A 13,704-nucleotide genomic window follows, 5' to 3' on the forward strand; every position below is an offset into this window, starting at 1 on the left:
ATTATTTCATGCTAAGCTCTGCCCCACGCGTTCTAATAACGCTAGTTGGGGGGGTAGGTACATAAATCCATGGATATTTCATATTTACCTACCCAGTATCTACATGCGATACTATCCATAGGTATCTAAGCAAGATGAGATGACTTTCGGGGACGGGATTGAAGATCAGCCCGCCTTCACTGCTTGAATGATGTAAGTGAGGGCTTTCAGGTCGCTGTGTTCAAGCACGAGGAGCCCATTTTATTATCGGAGTCCTCGGTTTGTCTGTTTAATGTCTCTTTAAAGTGGCGCTGCCGAGGCTTCTTTACTGTTACAATGTAACGAAGCAACCCGCCTTACCATCTCGTCTATGCCGCATGTTGAAAATGAAATCTGATAGGATATTGATAGATTAACTCGGTTTCTTTAGCAACCTCGTTATAAATATTTAAAAACCTGTAAGTTTCTGCCTCGGATACATCATTGGAGTGTGTAACCAATTACTTCATTCAGAGTTCTCCAAAGTTCGCAGCTCAGGAAGTCTTCACTTGTATGTATTAGTGCAACTTTAATTGCTGATCCAGTTGGCTGGATCCGATCTAACCGTTTCTCGATTAGATATGGGTCACCTTGCACAAAAAGGGCAGGCGGTGAGCATCTCGTGCGTCACTGTTCCTTGGGCAGGTGCCACGGATTTTTGCTCCCCTCAGGCGCCTCGGTCTATCCGATTCGATCTATAGGATATTCTACTTCCTCGCTGTCACATGAACCTGTAAGAGTCGTTCGTCGAGAACTATTTAAAAACTGATCTGCGTCCTTGGACTTTGTGGACATCCAATTCTTAGCTCTTATGAAAATATTCTATCCGTTGAGATACCCCGTTGCTGCATTTTTCAGATTCCCCACCTACGCCCACTACGCCCGAGTTTCACAGAAACCTTCATTCGTATTCTCTTCTAATACCGCACGCTTCTCCTATTCCCAGTTCCAATTTTCCCGATTCTCCACTATGGCTCCGGGACTCCTAAGTGCCAACGGCACCCACAAGCACAAGGTCACCGTCATTGGTTCCGGTAACTGGTATGCATGTCTCTCCCGCCCCTCCAAGCTCCGGACGCTAATGACGACATAACCTAGGGGTTCAACGATCTCCAAGATCATCGCCCAGAACACCAAGGAACACCCGGAACTCTTCGAAGAGGATGTGCAGATGTGGGTGTACGAGGAAGAAGTAACATACGAAGGGCAGCCACAAAAGCTCACGACCATCATCAACACGCACCACGAGAACATCAAGTACCTGCCCGGAATCACGCTCCCGACCAACATAATCGCAAACCCCTCCCTCGAAGACGCCGTGACCGACTCCTCCATCCTAATCTTCAACCTGCCGCACCAGTTCATCCACCGGATCTGCTCGCAGCTCAAAGGCAAGATCCTCCCCTTCGCCCGCGGCATCTCCTGCATCAAAGGCGTAAACGTGACCGACGAAGGCATCTCTCTCTTCTCCGAGTGGATCGGCGAAGGCCTCGGCATCTACTGCGGCGCGCTATCCGGCGCAAACATCGCATCCGAGATCGCGGCGGAGAAATGGTCCGAGACCACCATTGCGTACGACCCGCCGCCAATGGACAACTCGCGCAACCCATCCCGCAACCCAACGCCTCGCTCCGCAACGCCGAACCGCGGCTCCCCGCGCGCCTCCGAGCTGAGCATCACGCCGCTGGCCGAAACCCAGCACCGCGACGTGCGCGGGCGTATCAGCAAGACCAAGCTCACGCCCGTGCCGCCGGAGTACCCGCCCCTCGACCACGACACCTTCAAGACGCTCTTCCACCGCCCCTACTTCCACGTACGCATGGTCTCCGACGTCGCCGGCGTATCTCTCGGCGGCGCGCTGAAGAACATAGTTGCGTTAGCAGCCGGCTTCGTCGACGGCCGGGGGTGGGGCGACAACGCGAAGGCGGCGATAATGCGGGTCGGTTTGCTCGAGATGGTGAAGTTCGGGCACGAGTTCTTTGGGGAGACGATTTCGACCGGGACCTTCACGGAGGAAAGTGCCGGTGTGGCGGATCTCATTACGAGTTGTAGCGGGGGCAGGAATTTCCGATGCGCGAGGAAGGCTGTGGAGAAGGGGATTTCGGTCCAGGAGGTCGAGCGGGACGAGCTGAATGGGCAGAAGCTGCAGGGGACGAGCACGGCGGCGGAGGTTAATTCGTTTTTGAAGAGGCGGGGGCTGGAGCAGGAGTATCCCCTTTTCACGGCTGTTCATGATATTTTGGAGGGCAGGAATACGGTTGATGATATCCCGGATCTTGTGTCGAGGACTTAGGTCTACGGTATGATGATTTCATCGTGTGAGGCGGTAATGGAATGCTTGGGGAAATTGGAAGATGGTAGAGGGGTAATGAGGATGGATGGCTGTTTTGAATATGATAACGATCAAATCGGTTTAGGGGTGCGTTAGGTACTCATCATTGGTTGCGGTAGACAATAGGCTAGACGGGCTTCAAAGCATGGTATCCCGGACCAGAAACAAAGAGACTCTTTTGAATTCCATCGTGTATTGATTGATTACTATCATCATCGTGCGACGTCATGCTACCAGTCTCCAAGTAACGCATTTTTCTCACTTCCCCATATAGATGTATTTCTTATCGCACCCCGATTCCTCATTCTTCTGGAATGGGAGTCATCCTCCTCCTCTTCTATTGTCCGCTCCCCAGACCCGAACACTGGTTTGAACACCACATCGTATGTTTTCCACATTAGATTTGCCAGAACAGTGGATGTGGCACCCAACCATGCGGGTATCTTGCCGTCCTTTTTATCGGCGAAGAAAAAGCCGAGGAGTAGTATCAACGCGAACCACGGCAGCCAAATTAGTAGGAATAGCCAACGCCCCACCTCCTGTCGGCAAGTCGTGATCTTGTAGGCTTGTAGCTTCGCGAGATATAGCAGGTAGTCGTCCGGGAGATAGTGCTCTAGCGCCCCGTCGCGGATCAGCTGCAGGTAACGCGCGCTCGGCTGGCCATAGCTATCGGGTCGGCGGACTGGCAATAATAACTTCTGCCACCACTTTTTATCTCTCGGATCATCATCGTCATCGCCATCGTTATCATGTCCATCGTTATCGTCACCGTCGCCCGGGGGTTTGAGCGAAGGTAGTCGTGGAGCATAGAGCGTGTGCGCTATGAACGGCTTCGGCAGCTCGGGTATGGGAGGCTTCTCGGGGATGTTGAGGGGTGGGGGGAGCGCGAGGACCGGCGCCAGGATGTCCTGGTACGCGGACCCGCCGCCCTCCGCTTGGATTATCTTCCGGTAGTCATCGCGCGTTACTTCATACACTACGCCGTACAAGCCCTTATCCCACGAGGGGAAGCCTGGCGGGAGTGAAGGTAGTAGAAATCCCGGATATTTCGCTGAGCTTAGGTGCGGGGGGTCGAACGGAGGCTTTGGTGGATCAAATGGAGGTTTTGGAGGATCGAGAGGAGGCTTAGGGATCTTGCGCGGCGTGATGTTGGAGAAGCGTGGTTCCCAGTAGGGAATACCGGGTAAGTCGAAGGCCAGATCGAAAGCTGGTGCGGATACGTTGATCTGGCTTATCGGTTTGACGTCAAGTCGGTCGAAGGTGGATTTGGAGAGGTTGGCGCCATAGGCTAGGTATAGGACGGTCAAGGAGGAGGATTCGTCGGGTGAATCGGGGGATGCCAGCGCGAGACGTTCCGGAGAAGTCCTAGGGATGCTAGGAGCGTTTGAAAGAGGGGCATAGGGAGAGTAGGGAGGTTGAATTGAGTTGCGGATAAGTCGGATTAGAGTGTAAGCTTGTTGAAGTTTATCGACTTGCTCGTTCTCCGTGCGCCCCAGCTCTATATCATCAGGTTGACTTTCCATCATTCCACAATCGCGACAACTTTCGTTATCTAAATGAAGAGTTTGAATTATGGGGGTTTTGGGAAACTCCAAATAGTTCATTCAACCAAGCCAAGTCTCGTCATTCCAAGGATTTTCACATAAATGTATATATATATATACTCGGTAGATTAGGAATTTCGCTTTGAGAGAGATAAAATCTTGAGGATTGCTGCGATTTTTTGATATGATGAGGCATCTATCTCGAGGGCGGGCTGAGCATTTCAGAGAAAGACTTACGTCAGTTGGCTTTAATGCATGAAGTATCGATATGTATTTATGCAGAATCGTACAAAGAGCAAATGCCAGACCCACCTATTCCCCTATCTTTCAAGCCCTCTTATTAATTAGGAAAGACAATTTTCTACATACATCGGATCTCCGGTCTATCAAAAAGTATAGTAAAGTACCTACTAACTAATAGCTTAGCGAGGAAATATCAGAATAGCGGCAACAGAGACAACTATTGAGAGCGTTGGGGAATAAATTCTAGACTTAAATCTGAGAAACCATGAGAAGCAACGCTTGTCATATTGCTGAGTTATATCAACAATTCATCAATTAAGAAGTTGCTAGGTATCTAAACTACGAGATGGATACCTTCTTACCTAAGATAATAGATTAGCGTCGTTGTTCTAGGAGTACCGACCCCCAACTTCATAAAATATCGCACAAGCATCCCGATAGCATCTTTACAGCCACTTTCTGCTGTGATACCAATCATTAGTTAATATAAACTCTCCCCTCTTGACTCTTTTGTCCTTTTCTGATCAGGTACTCTTTTCATTCTTTTTGTCTCTAAATGACTGATTAATCCATCATTAGCATGGATATCTTCAATATGCAGCCCCTATATTTTATCATTCTTTTTCCTGTTCGTATAATGAATAGCTGCGCGACACATCTAGACGTTATGCCTACTGTTCATTCGATCCGAAATATCGCCAACCCTAGAGCCCTCGGCGCACCCACTTATCAAGTGTTCAAGTTGTTTGAACCTCACCATCTAGACCTCATACTTTGTGCCGAAGATAGGTAATAAAATACAGACTCGACTTTCCTTGAAAAGCTTTGCGGTACTTCTATGTATCTGTGAATACCATATTGCCCTGCCAGCTTTAGTGACGGCCCTAACAGTTAAGGATGTCTTCATAGAAGTATTCGTATGTTTATTCTTTGCTGTACTTTTTTGTAGATTAGTATTGATCATAGAGCTGGCAGGTTTAAGGGGTGTCAAAAACCAAAATCATGTTCGTGTCTAGGTAGACAGATCAATTGAAGTTGTTCGAAAGATGATCGTTGATGTCTTGGAGCCCCGCTGATCGGGGTGTAATTGTCTTGTACTTCAATCCAAGGGATGGTTGCCCTGCTCCCCGATAGGCAACGTAAGGGAAACACATGCCGTCATGCGATCGGCGGCGAAATGCTTATTATCTTTGCCATGCACCAAAACCGATAAAACGAACTCGGTGTTTTCATATTTATAGACGGTATCCACAGACGATCAATCGCACCATTCTTTGGGCTTATACCCAACGTCCATAGCCAGCGTGTATAGATGCTATACGAATATCTGTCTCCTCGTATGTCCCCTCTGCCCCTCTATGATGGAGACGATGACGATAACGCTCATCAGGTTGTGGCGGCAATGTCTTATTAGACTACTCCACTCCCTAACCCCCTCACCTCAACGACGATTGCGCTAAGGTCTATGCAAGATGAACTTCGGCGCGGTCGGAATAGCTAGACTGCCAGATCTACATATAAGTAATTCCCTTGTCCCGATAGGATGGTGCGTTGAACGATCTTCCGAAAAAGGAATGTGGACCCGCCGTTCTACGCCTGTGATTTGCTCACGCTATTAGGCAGATATGTGCCTACAAACCTACAACCCATGCTAGAGCCTGGTAGTATGAAAGCCTACTTGAGCCGCCAGCAAAGCTTGATTTGTCCAGAATATTCTTTTCCGTTTCTAACCTCAGAGTCGGAAATTTTCCCTTCAATCACTCAGCCGGCCCCCTGAGATACCTGATGAGCTGGGCATCACTATGTGGTGGCTGTTTATAGGTCAACGTTGGTCTGCCCCCTATTCTACGTGGAATTTTCCAGAGGCGAAAACGAGACGCGGGTGGTGCTGCCTCGTAGGCACCGTTTGCTTTCACAACTTGATGAGTAAACACGGCTCTCTACCTATATCATATTTTTCTTTTGTCAGATTCAACTAATGCCGTCGCATTTTCCCAAGATGCTGGTAAGCGAGCTGAAATCGGATATTGCTCTACCAGGATCTCGGGCATCTTTGACCCTCTGAACCGTTGTATTCGGCGACCCGATTAAATTCTGTTATGCAGATGATTGCCACTATCACAGATCTACGATGCATACCAAATCAAAGAGTACTACGTAGTCATGTAGGCTGTCTATGATGTCGGGACGTCCCGTCGAACGTCGACTACCTCGATTCGCCAGTCTCTTAATCCCCATCACTTGGCGCATAAGCTCGCAGACATCCTTCTTACTCTCCGTGGGATCGCGATTGGCCAGTTCCGCGATATTAAACTCCCGACGACGCAGATCGTTGCCGCCCTGGGCGATTTTTATACGTTTTAGGAAATATTACTTTCTCGAGGCCAGCTGAACTATCAGCATGCACATAAACCATAGTTTGGTAGATCGGCATAGTGGCTTTTAACGAGCCCTATGAGCTAGCGACTTTTCTATCTATTTACTCCGCGTTCCTTTTTAACATGCGTGGTTCTCGTTTCTGCATCGTCTGCTAGTGTCTGTTCAGACAGCTTAGCATAGCGGAGGGCCACGCGATATGGCTTCGTTCGCTCGCGCATTATTGCGGTTAATCTTTAAAAGGAAGCCACAAGAAGGACGCATAGAGGAAGGCCGCATCCACGAGGAGCAGGGAGCTCATCATGCCGGCTCTCATGTGGGCTTCGGCTCGACCACCTTCGCTTCAACGTTAGAAGGTGCTTCGAATGTGCTTCCTCACAGTCCCCGAAGCTACCTCGTCCCTGAAGATGACCGGTTAAGGCTATTTCGCCTTATGGTTGGGATTACTACCTCACCATACCTAGGCTACAGTGAATCGAGCCCTATAGGAACACGCCCAGCGGCTAATATCGGCATATACGCCCGAGTGGTGTATTCTGAACAAAAGTCCAAGGATCGCTACAAAGTTTTCTCAATCCTTATCAACGTCTGCTACTTCCTGCAAATAGTGGTCGCGGCATCTATCACGGCCATGGGAGCTGCGGGGGTCAGCCACGGCGCAGTAACAGCTTTCGGCGCCATCAACACCATCATCGCAGGGCTTCTCACATTCCTCAAGGGCAGCGGGCTGCCCTCACGTTTGAAGTACTACGGCAACGAATGGAGGAAGATACGAGAATTCATCGAGCAACGAGAACGTGACTTCTCTCGCACCAACTGTACCCTAGACGTCTACGAGGTAGTTGCGGCTGTCGACCGAATGTACAATAACACTAAACAAGAAATTGAGATGAATACCCCTGACAGCTATACCTCAGTAACGAGTGGCTTGCGGTTTAGGAATGGCAGTCATGAGAAGGTCGACGTTACGAAACTCGAAGGCCTAGCAACTCGACTCAATGGCCTAACTGCCGGTATCGAAGACAAGGCACAGCATGTTCGGGACCGTATACATGAGCATGGAAGAGGGGTACAAGAGGATATACGTGGAGTAGGAGAGACTGCGAAAGGCCAAGTTGAAGAGAGCGCGGCGTATCTAGATCGAGAAGCCCGAGAGCGCCGCGCACAAGCGGCACGGGCAGTCGACCAAGGAAAAAATGAGGTGCTGGATAGTAAGGATAGGATAGAGCATACGGGAAGACAAGCAGTCAGAGATGCGAACGAGACGCATAGGACAGCGATAGGAGAGATGAGATCGGCAGCGTCTGCGCAGATGCACAGAGCTGTAGACAAGTTAGGACACCATCACGATCACCACGATTCAAAACACGAAGATGAAGGATAACGATAGATAGGACGGGTATGTATTGTGTAATCAACGCATGCGGATCTCGGGAGGGGCGCTATGGAAAAGGGATCTGATTAATGTATGTATTTTTATCACTTTGCCTAAGATATCCCAAAGTTTGGCATATATACATCTGATGTCAAACCTGCTTATATTATACTACATACTATGTAATACACTAATATATCTATGTTACTATTTGCGAAGGTTAAGTTGTGTAATGCAAACTACTAAGTTACCTAGCGAATTATAATTCTATCATATTTATGCTCCATAATCCCAATCTTCATTTAGTTTCTTTTCACTGACTTTCTAGTAGTAGGAAGTCATAGAATATTTACATAGTATCTAACTTGCTCGGACCTAAATAGCCCCCACTAGGCTTTAAGTAGTTCTTACAAGGCGTAGCATAGTCGCACAGTAGCCCCAGGAGACACGGCAGGGTTTAGTATGCGCCATGGCGTTGAGTTTTATTACTGCGCAACTTTGCTACTTATTATCCCGTCAATACTAGGACAGTAACTCTCGATGACGTATGTACCAGTAACTAGTATTTATATATAATCTATCGTATCTTATATTCGTCTCGTTTACACATCTTCAACAATCTTACGCGCTTACTTTATCCGTAAACATCTAGGAAACCTTGTAGATTGGAATACACATCTCTGGCATCTTTTATAAAGAATTAACTATGAAGCTTTACATGCTTAAACATATCTCGCTAGTCGGGAAAATAGTGTGAGATATAATATCCATATCGGTACGCCTCAGCAATGGCACACATTCAGGTGCAATACAATTTATAAAGTGCGCTCCTCGCAGGAACGTTGACCGCCCACATAAATACAGACACGAGTAAATTTTCCTAGCAACAGCAAATCCTTAATCATAATTTTCTATTCAAATTACGTCTTTTTCATCTTTCATCTTTACCTCTACGAATATCTCGACTTCAGCTAGCAGAGAAATCCACCCCTAGTCGCTTTCCAACAAGGTGTACATACATTAGAACTACGGCGTGTTTATATCAACTGCTTGGCCTTATCACATCTTTGCATAATGTCGCGAGACTCAGCAGTATCAAGAACGTCGCTGTCGCGGCCAGCGACGGGGACGAGCACTAGACCAACCCAAACTATACCGATACTTATGCTCAACGGCCGTATAATGACTGAGGAGGAGATGTTCCAACATGGAAACCCCAAAATTCCCCGTTCTATATCTCGTCCACCGGCGCGGCGCGGCAACGACACTCCGCAAGCAGATGCCAGTCGCTCCTCCGCCAAGCCTCCCGCCAAACCTCCTATCTTCGGGTCTACATCCCACAAGAAAGGGATGAACGAAGCCATGGCCCAGCTAAACCTAAGCCACAACACCAAGAAGGTGAACAGTGGTCCCACCACAACCCCCCGCCAGTCCCTTGACCGCAAACCGCCAAACCCAGCGCATGGCGCAGAGTTCCAGCGCACGCACGCCGCGCGCAGCAACCGGCAAGCCCCATCGCAACCGGGTCAACAAGGGCCAACAGACCTTACCACGATCCCCTCCCCAAGCCAGATCCCCGCGCTCCTGAAACAAACCGACGAAGAATGCCGATACGCAAGCCGCAACACACACTACTGGACATGCGACGGCGAGCGGGACCTCTGGCAACAACTCCTCGTGGCCAAACTCGTGCTCGCAAAGCACCAGCGACTAAACGAGACCCAAGGCTCAATGCTGCGGTCCATACGCCTGTTCTCCCGGATCGAGCGAGTCGAGATGCGGTACCGACTGCGGCAGATCCGGAACTCGCAGGGAAAGGCGCGGGAGAAAGCGGAGAAAGCGGCGAAGGCGCGAGAGAAGAAGATGAGGAAGTTGGAGGAGGAGAAGGCGCGGAAACAGGAGGAGGCGATGGAGGTTGTGATGAAGTTGTTGAATTCGAGGCAGCGGAGAGGTGATGATTATGGGTGGTTTGGTGCGATGTCTGTTCGTGGGAATTGGAGGGATCTGCCGAGGTGATTTTTTCGGTTTTTGGATGTTCATGGGGAAAAAGTTATGTTTATGGAAGGATATACCCAATTGACGACCCTAGGTATCTAGCATTATGGCGGAGTTATTGGACGGGAATTGTAATAATGAATCATGTTGAGAGTCTACCTAGTATTAAGTCAGTTTGGGGGTGGATCATAGGAAAGGGAAGGATCGCATCCCTTCAAAAGGGGGGAATACGAGGGGCTTTTGCACAGCGGGAGAGGTTGCCGTATAACCCGGTGAACATCATTAAATACCTAGGAAATTACAACGTTGGAAATACGATTCATGGACGACATGTGATTTCAAATGGCCAAGATCGCTAAATGTCATCAGGTATTTGTGATATTGGTTTCGGTACTTAAAATAACTTATGATACATTTCATTTGTAGAAATAACCCGTTTGTTGAGGTGTCTCAACCCAATGGGTACACTTTTGTTTAAATGACCGTGGCCGCCATGAACAAGTTTCGGGGTATCAAATAGTAACGAATGCCATGCTCTGCCATCATCGTAACTCATCGCAACTCATTTGGTACATGCTTAACAATATGCTGTCCTCTTCAAAGTGAGACCTATGCTAGCTCGTTGTGTTCCCCCAGTTGATATGTAATATTCATGTAAGAACTTTGTAATGATGCTTCAAGACTAGGCGCCATGGACTAGAGCGTCAACAAGCGTCTGTGCATCGTAGAACAGCTTTCCGAGTATTGCCGTCTGTTTCGGCGTTGATATCACAGGAATCGCCGACTTGGTCGTCTTTCTAGTATAGGCGGCGAACACTATTCCTCGATTCGCAATCCCATTTTGTATTATATGGCTGTCGCCTATCTCGTTCGGTGCTGTCGTGATATGATCACTGTAGAAAGAGCATGTCCACCCTCGTGATATCATTCCTGGGGATGCAAGCTCATCACGGTACTCTTTCCAACCCTTGAACCCAAGCATCTTTTTATGGAACTGGGCGTGGATTCGAAAAGGCGACCCGAATTGATTCAGACCATACGCGGCAAGTATCCGACCAGTTACTTCAGACTTTGGATTCGCGACAATAGAGCATCTGGCTGCAGCATGATCTCTATCCTGAGACTGGGGTCGGCGATCGGTAGATGTTGATCGCCGTGATGGATCCGAGCTGTCTCCCTCTGCCTTTGGCCAGAGACTGATAATGTAAACCAAGTCAAAGTTGTAGGTACTGGCAATGCTAGCTGCCCACATTGCGCCTAATGCACCAGAGGCGTTAGTGGGCGAATAAGCCAACGTAAGGAACTGCGAATCGGTTGGTGTACGAGGCGGAGTGAGCTCTCCGGACGAGGAATTGATCGCAAATGTGGGCGCAATTGGCATATGTCGAGTAGAGCGACTTCTGCCGATTGGAGTTTTTGGGGAATCTTTAGGAGGTGGTGTTGGTGGTATTTCAACTTCGCTTTCTGATTTAGGCGTGGCAGGTCGGCGCTCTAAAACATCATCATCGTCGAGGTGATAGAAGTCATCAAGCGTAGGCTCCTTAAGATCGCGTTCGATCGGTCTATATTTAGTAATGGTCGATAGCGAGTCCAAACTCCCGGTTTTTCGCACGAACCGTGATCGAATCATAAATGCGCTTTCATCAAACGTGGTGTTGGCCAAAGGCACGGGATCTTGCGACCTAGCGCCCCACGATTCCCTGGTGGGGCGTGATATTTCCGAACTGTGTCGAGAATTGAAGTCAAGTGATGGCTGTGGTGTAATCCGAATAGGCGAGGCAAGAGCTTTAACTGGCACTAACCGGTCGTGTAAAGCATGCGAACATTCATCCTCGCTGTCTGAAGCCGGTGGAGAGTCAGGAATGGGGACTGGAAATGGCGGCGGAGGAGTCCTGGGTGGTAAAGAGAATTCATTAACCAATGCTTTGCTTGGTTTCCGAGAAGACTGTCTGGGTGGTACATCGGTCGTGTCGATCCTCGTTCGGGGTGAGGGTGGCGTAGACAAGGTTGGCGATGGTGGCTTAGAAACTGATAGCCCCCCGTTGGTTGCGGGTAACTTGGCGATGCGATCGTCAATAGAGGTATCCAGACCTAGATTGTTAAACAGTGAAGATACGCGTTGAGGATACCAATTCAATATACTCTCTTCTTGAGAATCTTTGGCGGTACGTTCTCTGGCTGTAATTCCCTTTTCGTCCATGGTAAGGGCCTCTGGGAACCTGAATCGGGATAGCCTCGGGGTCCCAAGAGGACTGCCGACCTTCATAGCAGATGGCGAGAGCGAATGTATCGGGTCGCTAGGGTGGTATCGGTGATTCAAGATATCACCGATAGAGCCGATTGAAGAACGTCTTTTCCGATTTCCATGCGGGCCGGGCAAGCTATGAGAGCGTTCTTTAGCTTCTCTAGACCATGAGATGGGTTCCTCCCGAGGCTTCATGTGTATCGACGTCGGATTCATAAACGATGGTGATGGAAAATGTTGATTATCAAGGGTCGACACAACTGAAAGTTCCCTGTTTTTTGCCTCTCTGTCTTTATCCCGTTTCCTAGAACCACCGAAGAATCTTTCCAGCTTCTCCAATCTGTTAACCATTTTTGCTGCTAGATTTAAATTTCTTGGTTGTTCCTTTGCCATTTTGTCAATCGATAAACACTACTACATTGTGGATTAATGGTATGAAAAGGCTTACCTGGTGCGTAGTTAGGATAAGAACAGCTTATAATATAGCAATCGTATTTTTTTGCCAGCGGGGCTTCCCCGGAACAATGTCGAAAGACCGTGAGCCGGGAAAGATTCGTACACCAGACCAATTTGTGAGTCTCCCTGACTCCTAGTCGCTGACTAGGGAACTCAAATGAGTAATATTAAAGACCAATTCGCGACACGCTGAAGTGTAGACGAGAAGGACCTGTAGGTGTTACGAGTCGAGCCGTAGACGATAAAGTAAATATCGCGAGGTTTGATATAGTGGCATCGCACAGCCGACAGACAGATTTGCGGTGTTAGAGAGTACAGCGGGCAGGTTCGAGGGGCACCGAATAAATTCGAGGGTCAGAGATAAGAGGAAGAAGATGTCACAAGCAGATGCTGTGTTGCCAATGCCCCTAGTGCTGAGTACTTCTTCTTAACACCTGTACGATTTTTCACCTATGAGACGGTAGATGGCCCAGAAAGGAGGTCGCAATGTCTCAACCGCGGCCGGGGTGCTGGACACAGGGATGGGTCTTGAAAACTAAGACTAGATCACGGTGGCGTCTGGGGCAGTTCAATGCTGGGAAACATTAGCTTGGGTACAAGTGAGGGCGTAGTTCTTGAATAAAGCAAGTGATAATATTAGAAAGAAGAGTGACAGGGCACGATGTCGAATAGATTGATGCGGGATTTGATTAGTAGATATTACTAGTGACTGGTATGCCGAAGCGGTTTATGGTGTTTGGGGTTAAACAAACAAGGAAGATAACTCTGAGTGAAGAAATGTTTGGTATGCAGACTTACGACTCGATATGAGGATCGTTCGATCTCAGGAAATATCAGATTTGTAGAAGAGCGAGTGGCAGTGGGCTTGTATGTGTAATACTGTGCGTCATGTTAGCTTGGTGAGCAATCGAGTCACCTAGCCATCTAGCTAGCTCCAGAGTGGCAAATGATACAGGAAACAGGCTCTCAAGTCTCAGTTCATCCGAAGTTTCGAAATGTCGAGTACTGTAAAGTGATGATGAAGAAGGGTTGTGATGGGATGAGAGAGAGGATTCGGGGCTAGTCGTTTAATACCTAGGTACTTTGTATCAAAGCAGTCGCGATCCAACCATCCGACCCC

At 48.6% G+C, this 13,704-nt stretch overlaps 5 protein-coding genes across 5 annotated transcripts; 3 read left to right on the forward strand and 2 right to left on the reverse strand.

The window, feature by feature from the left end:
• Nucleotides 1-988: 988 nt before the first annotated feature.
• On the forward strand, nt 989-2,311 carry GGS22DRAFT_177287 (glycerol-3-phosphate dehydrogenase [NAD+]; the record flags this gene model as incomplete). Its single annotated transcript, XM_047963504.1, has 2 exons — nt 989-1,059; nt 1,117-2,311. 2 exons carry the CDS (start codon nt 989-991, stop codon nt 2,309-2,311), a joined length of 1,266 nt encoding a protein of 421 aa, XP_047824212.1.
• A 269-nt stretch (nt 2,312-2,580) lies between these two features.
• On the reverse strand, nt 2,581-3,873 carry GGS22DRAFT_183727 (uncharacterized protein; the record flags this gene model as incomplete). The annotated part of the gene is made up of 1 exon (XM_047964118.1): nt 2,581-3,873. The coding sequence occupies one exon, from the start codon at nt 3,871-3,873 to the stop codon at nt 2,581-2,583; it is 1,293 nt and encodes a 430-aa protein (XP_047824213.1).
• Nucleotides 3,874-6,645: 2,772 nt separating this feature from the next.
• Nucleotides 6,646-8,106, forward strand: GGS22DRAFT_150735 (uncharacterized protein). Its single transcript, XM_047959362.1, has one exon. It carries the CDS (start codon nt 6,713-6,715, stop codon nt 7,895-7,897), a length of 1,185 nt encoding a protein of 394 aa, XP_047824214.1. The 5' UTR covers nt 6,646-6,712; the 3' UTR covers nt 7,898-8,106.
• A 680-nt stretch (nt 8,107-8,786) lies between these two features.
• GGS22DRAFT_150736 (uncharacterized protein) lies at nt 8,787-10,194 on the forward strand. The gene has a single exon (XM_047959363.1). It carries the CDS (start codon nt 8,963-8,965, stop codon nt 9,902-9,904), a length of 942 nt encoding a protein of 313 aa, XP_047824215.1. The 5' UTR covers nt 8,787-8,962; the 3' UTR covers nt 9,905-10,194.
• A 78-nt stretch (nt 10,195-10,272) lies between these two features.
• On the reverse strand, nt 10,273-12,868 carry GGS22DRAFT_12828 (uncharacterized protein). Its single transcript, XM_047958394.1, has 2 exons — nt 12,577-12,868; nt 10,273-12,512 (listed from the first exon to the last, which is right to left on the reverse strand). The coding sequence occupies exon 2, from the start codon at nt 12,477-12,479 to the stop codon at nt 10,566-10,568; it is 1,914 nt and encodes a 637-aa protein (XP_047824216.1). The 5' UTR covers nt 12,480-12,512; nt 12,577-12,868; the 3' UTR covers nt 10,273-10,565.
• Nucleotides 12,869-13,704: the final 836 nt, after the last annotated feature.

Source organism: Annulohypoxylon maeteangense (genome assembly GCF_022496945.1).
Source record: "Annulohypoxylon maeteangense strain CBS 123835 unplaced genomic scaffold GGS22scaffold_1, whole genome shotgun sequence".
Taxonomy (NCBI): Eukaryota; Fungi; Ascomycota; class Sordariomycetes; order Xylariales; family Hypoxylaceae; genus Annulohypoxylon; species Annulohypoxylon maeteangense.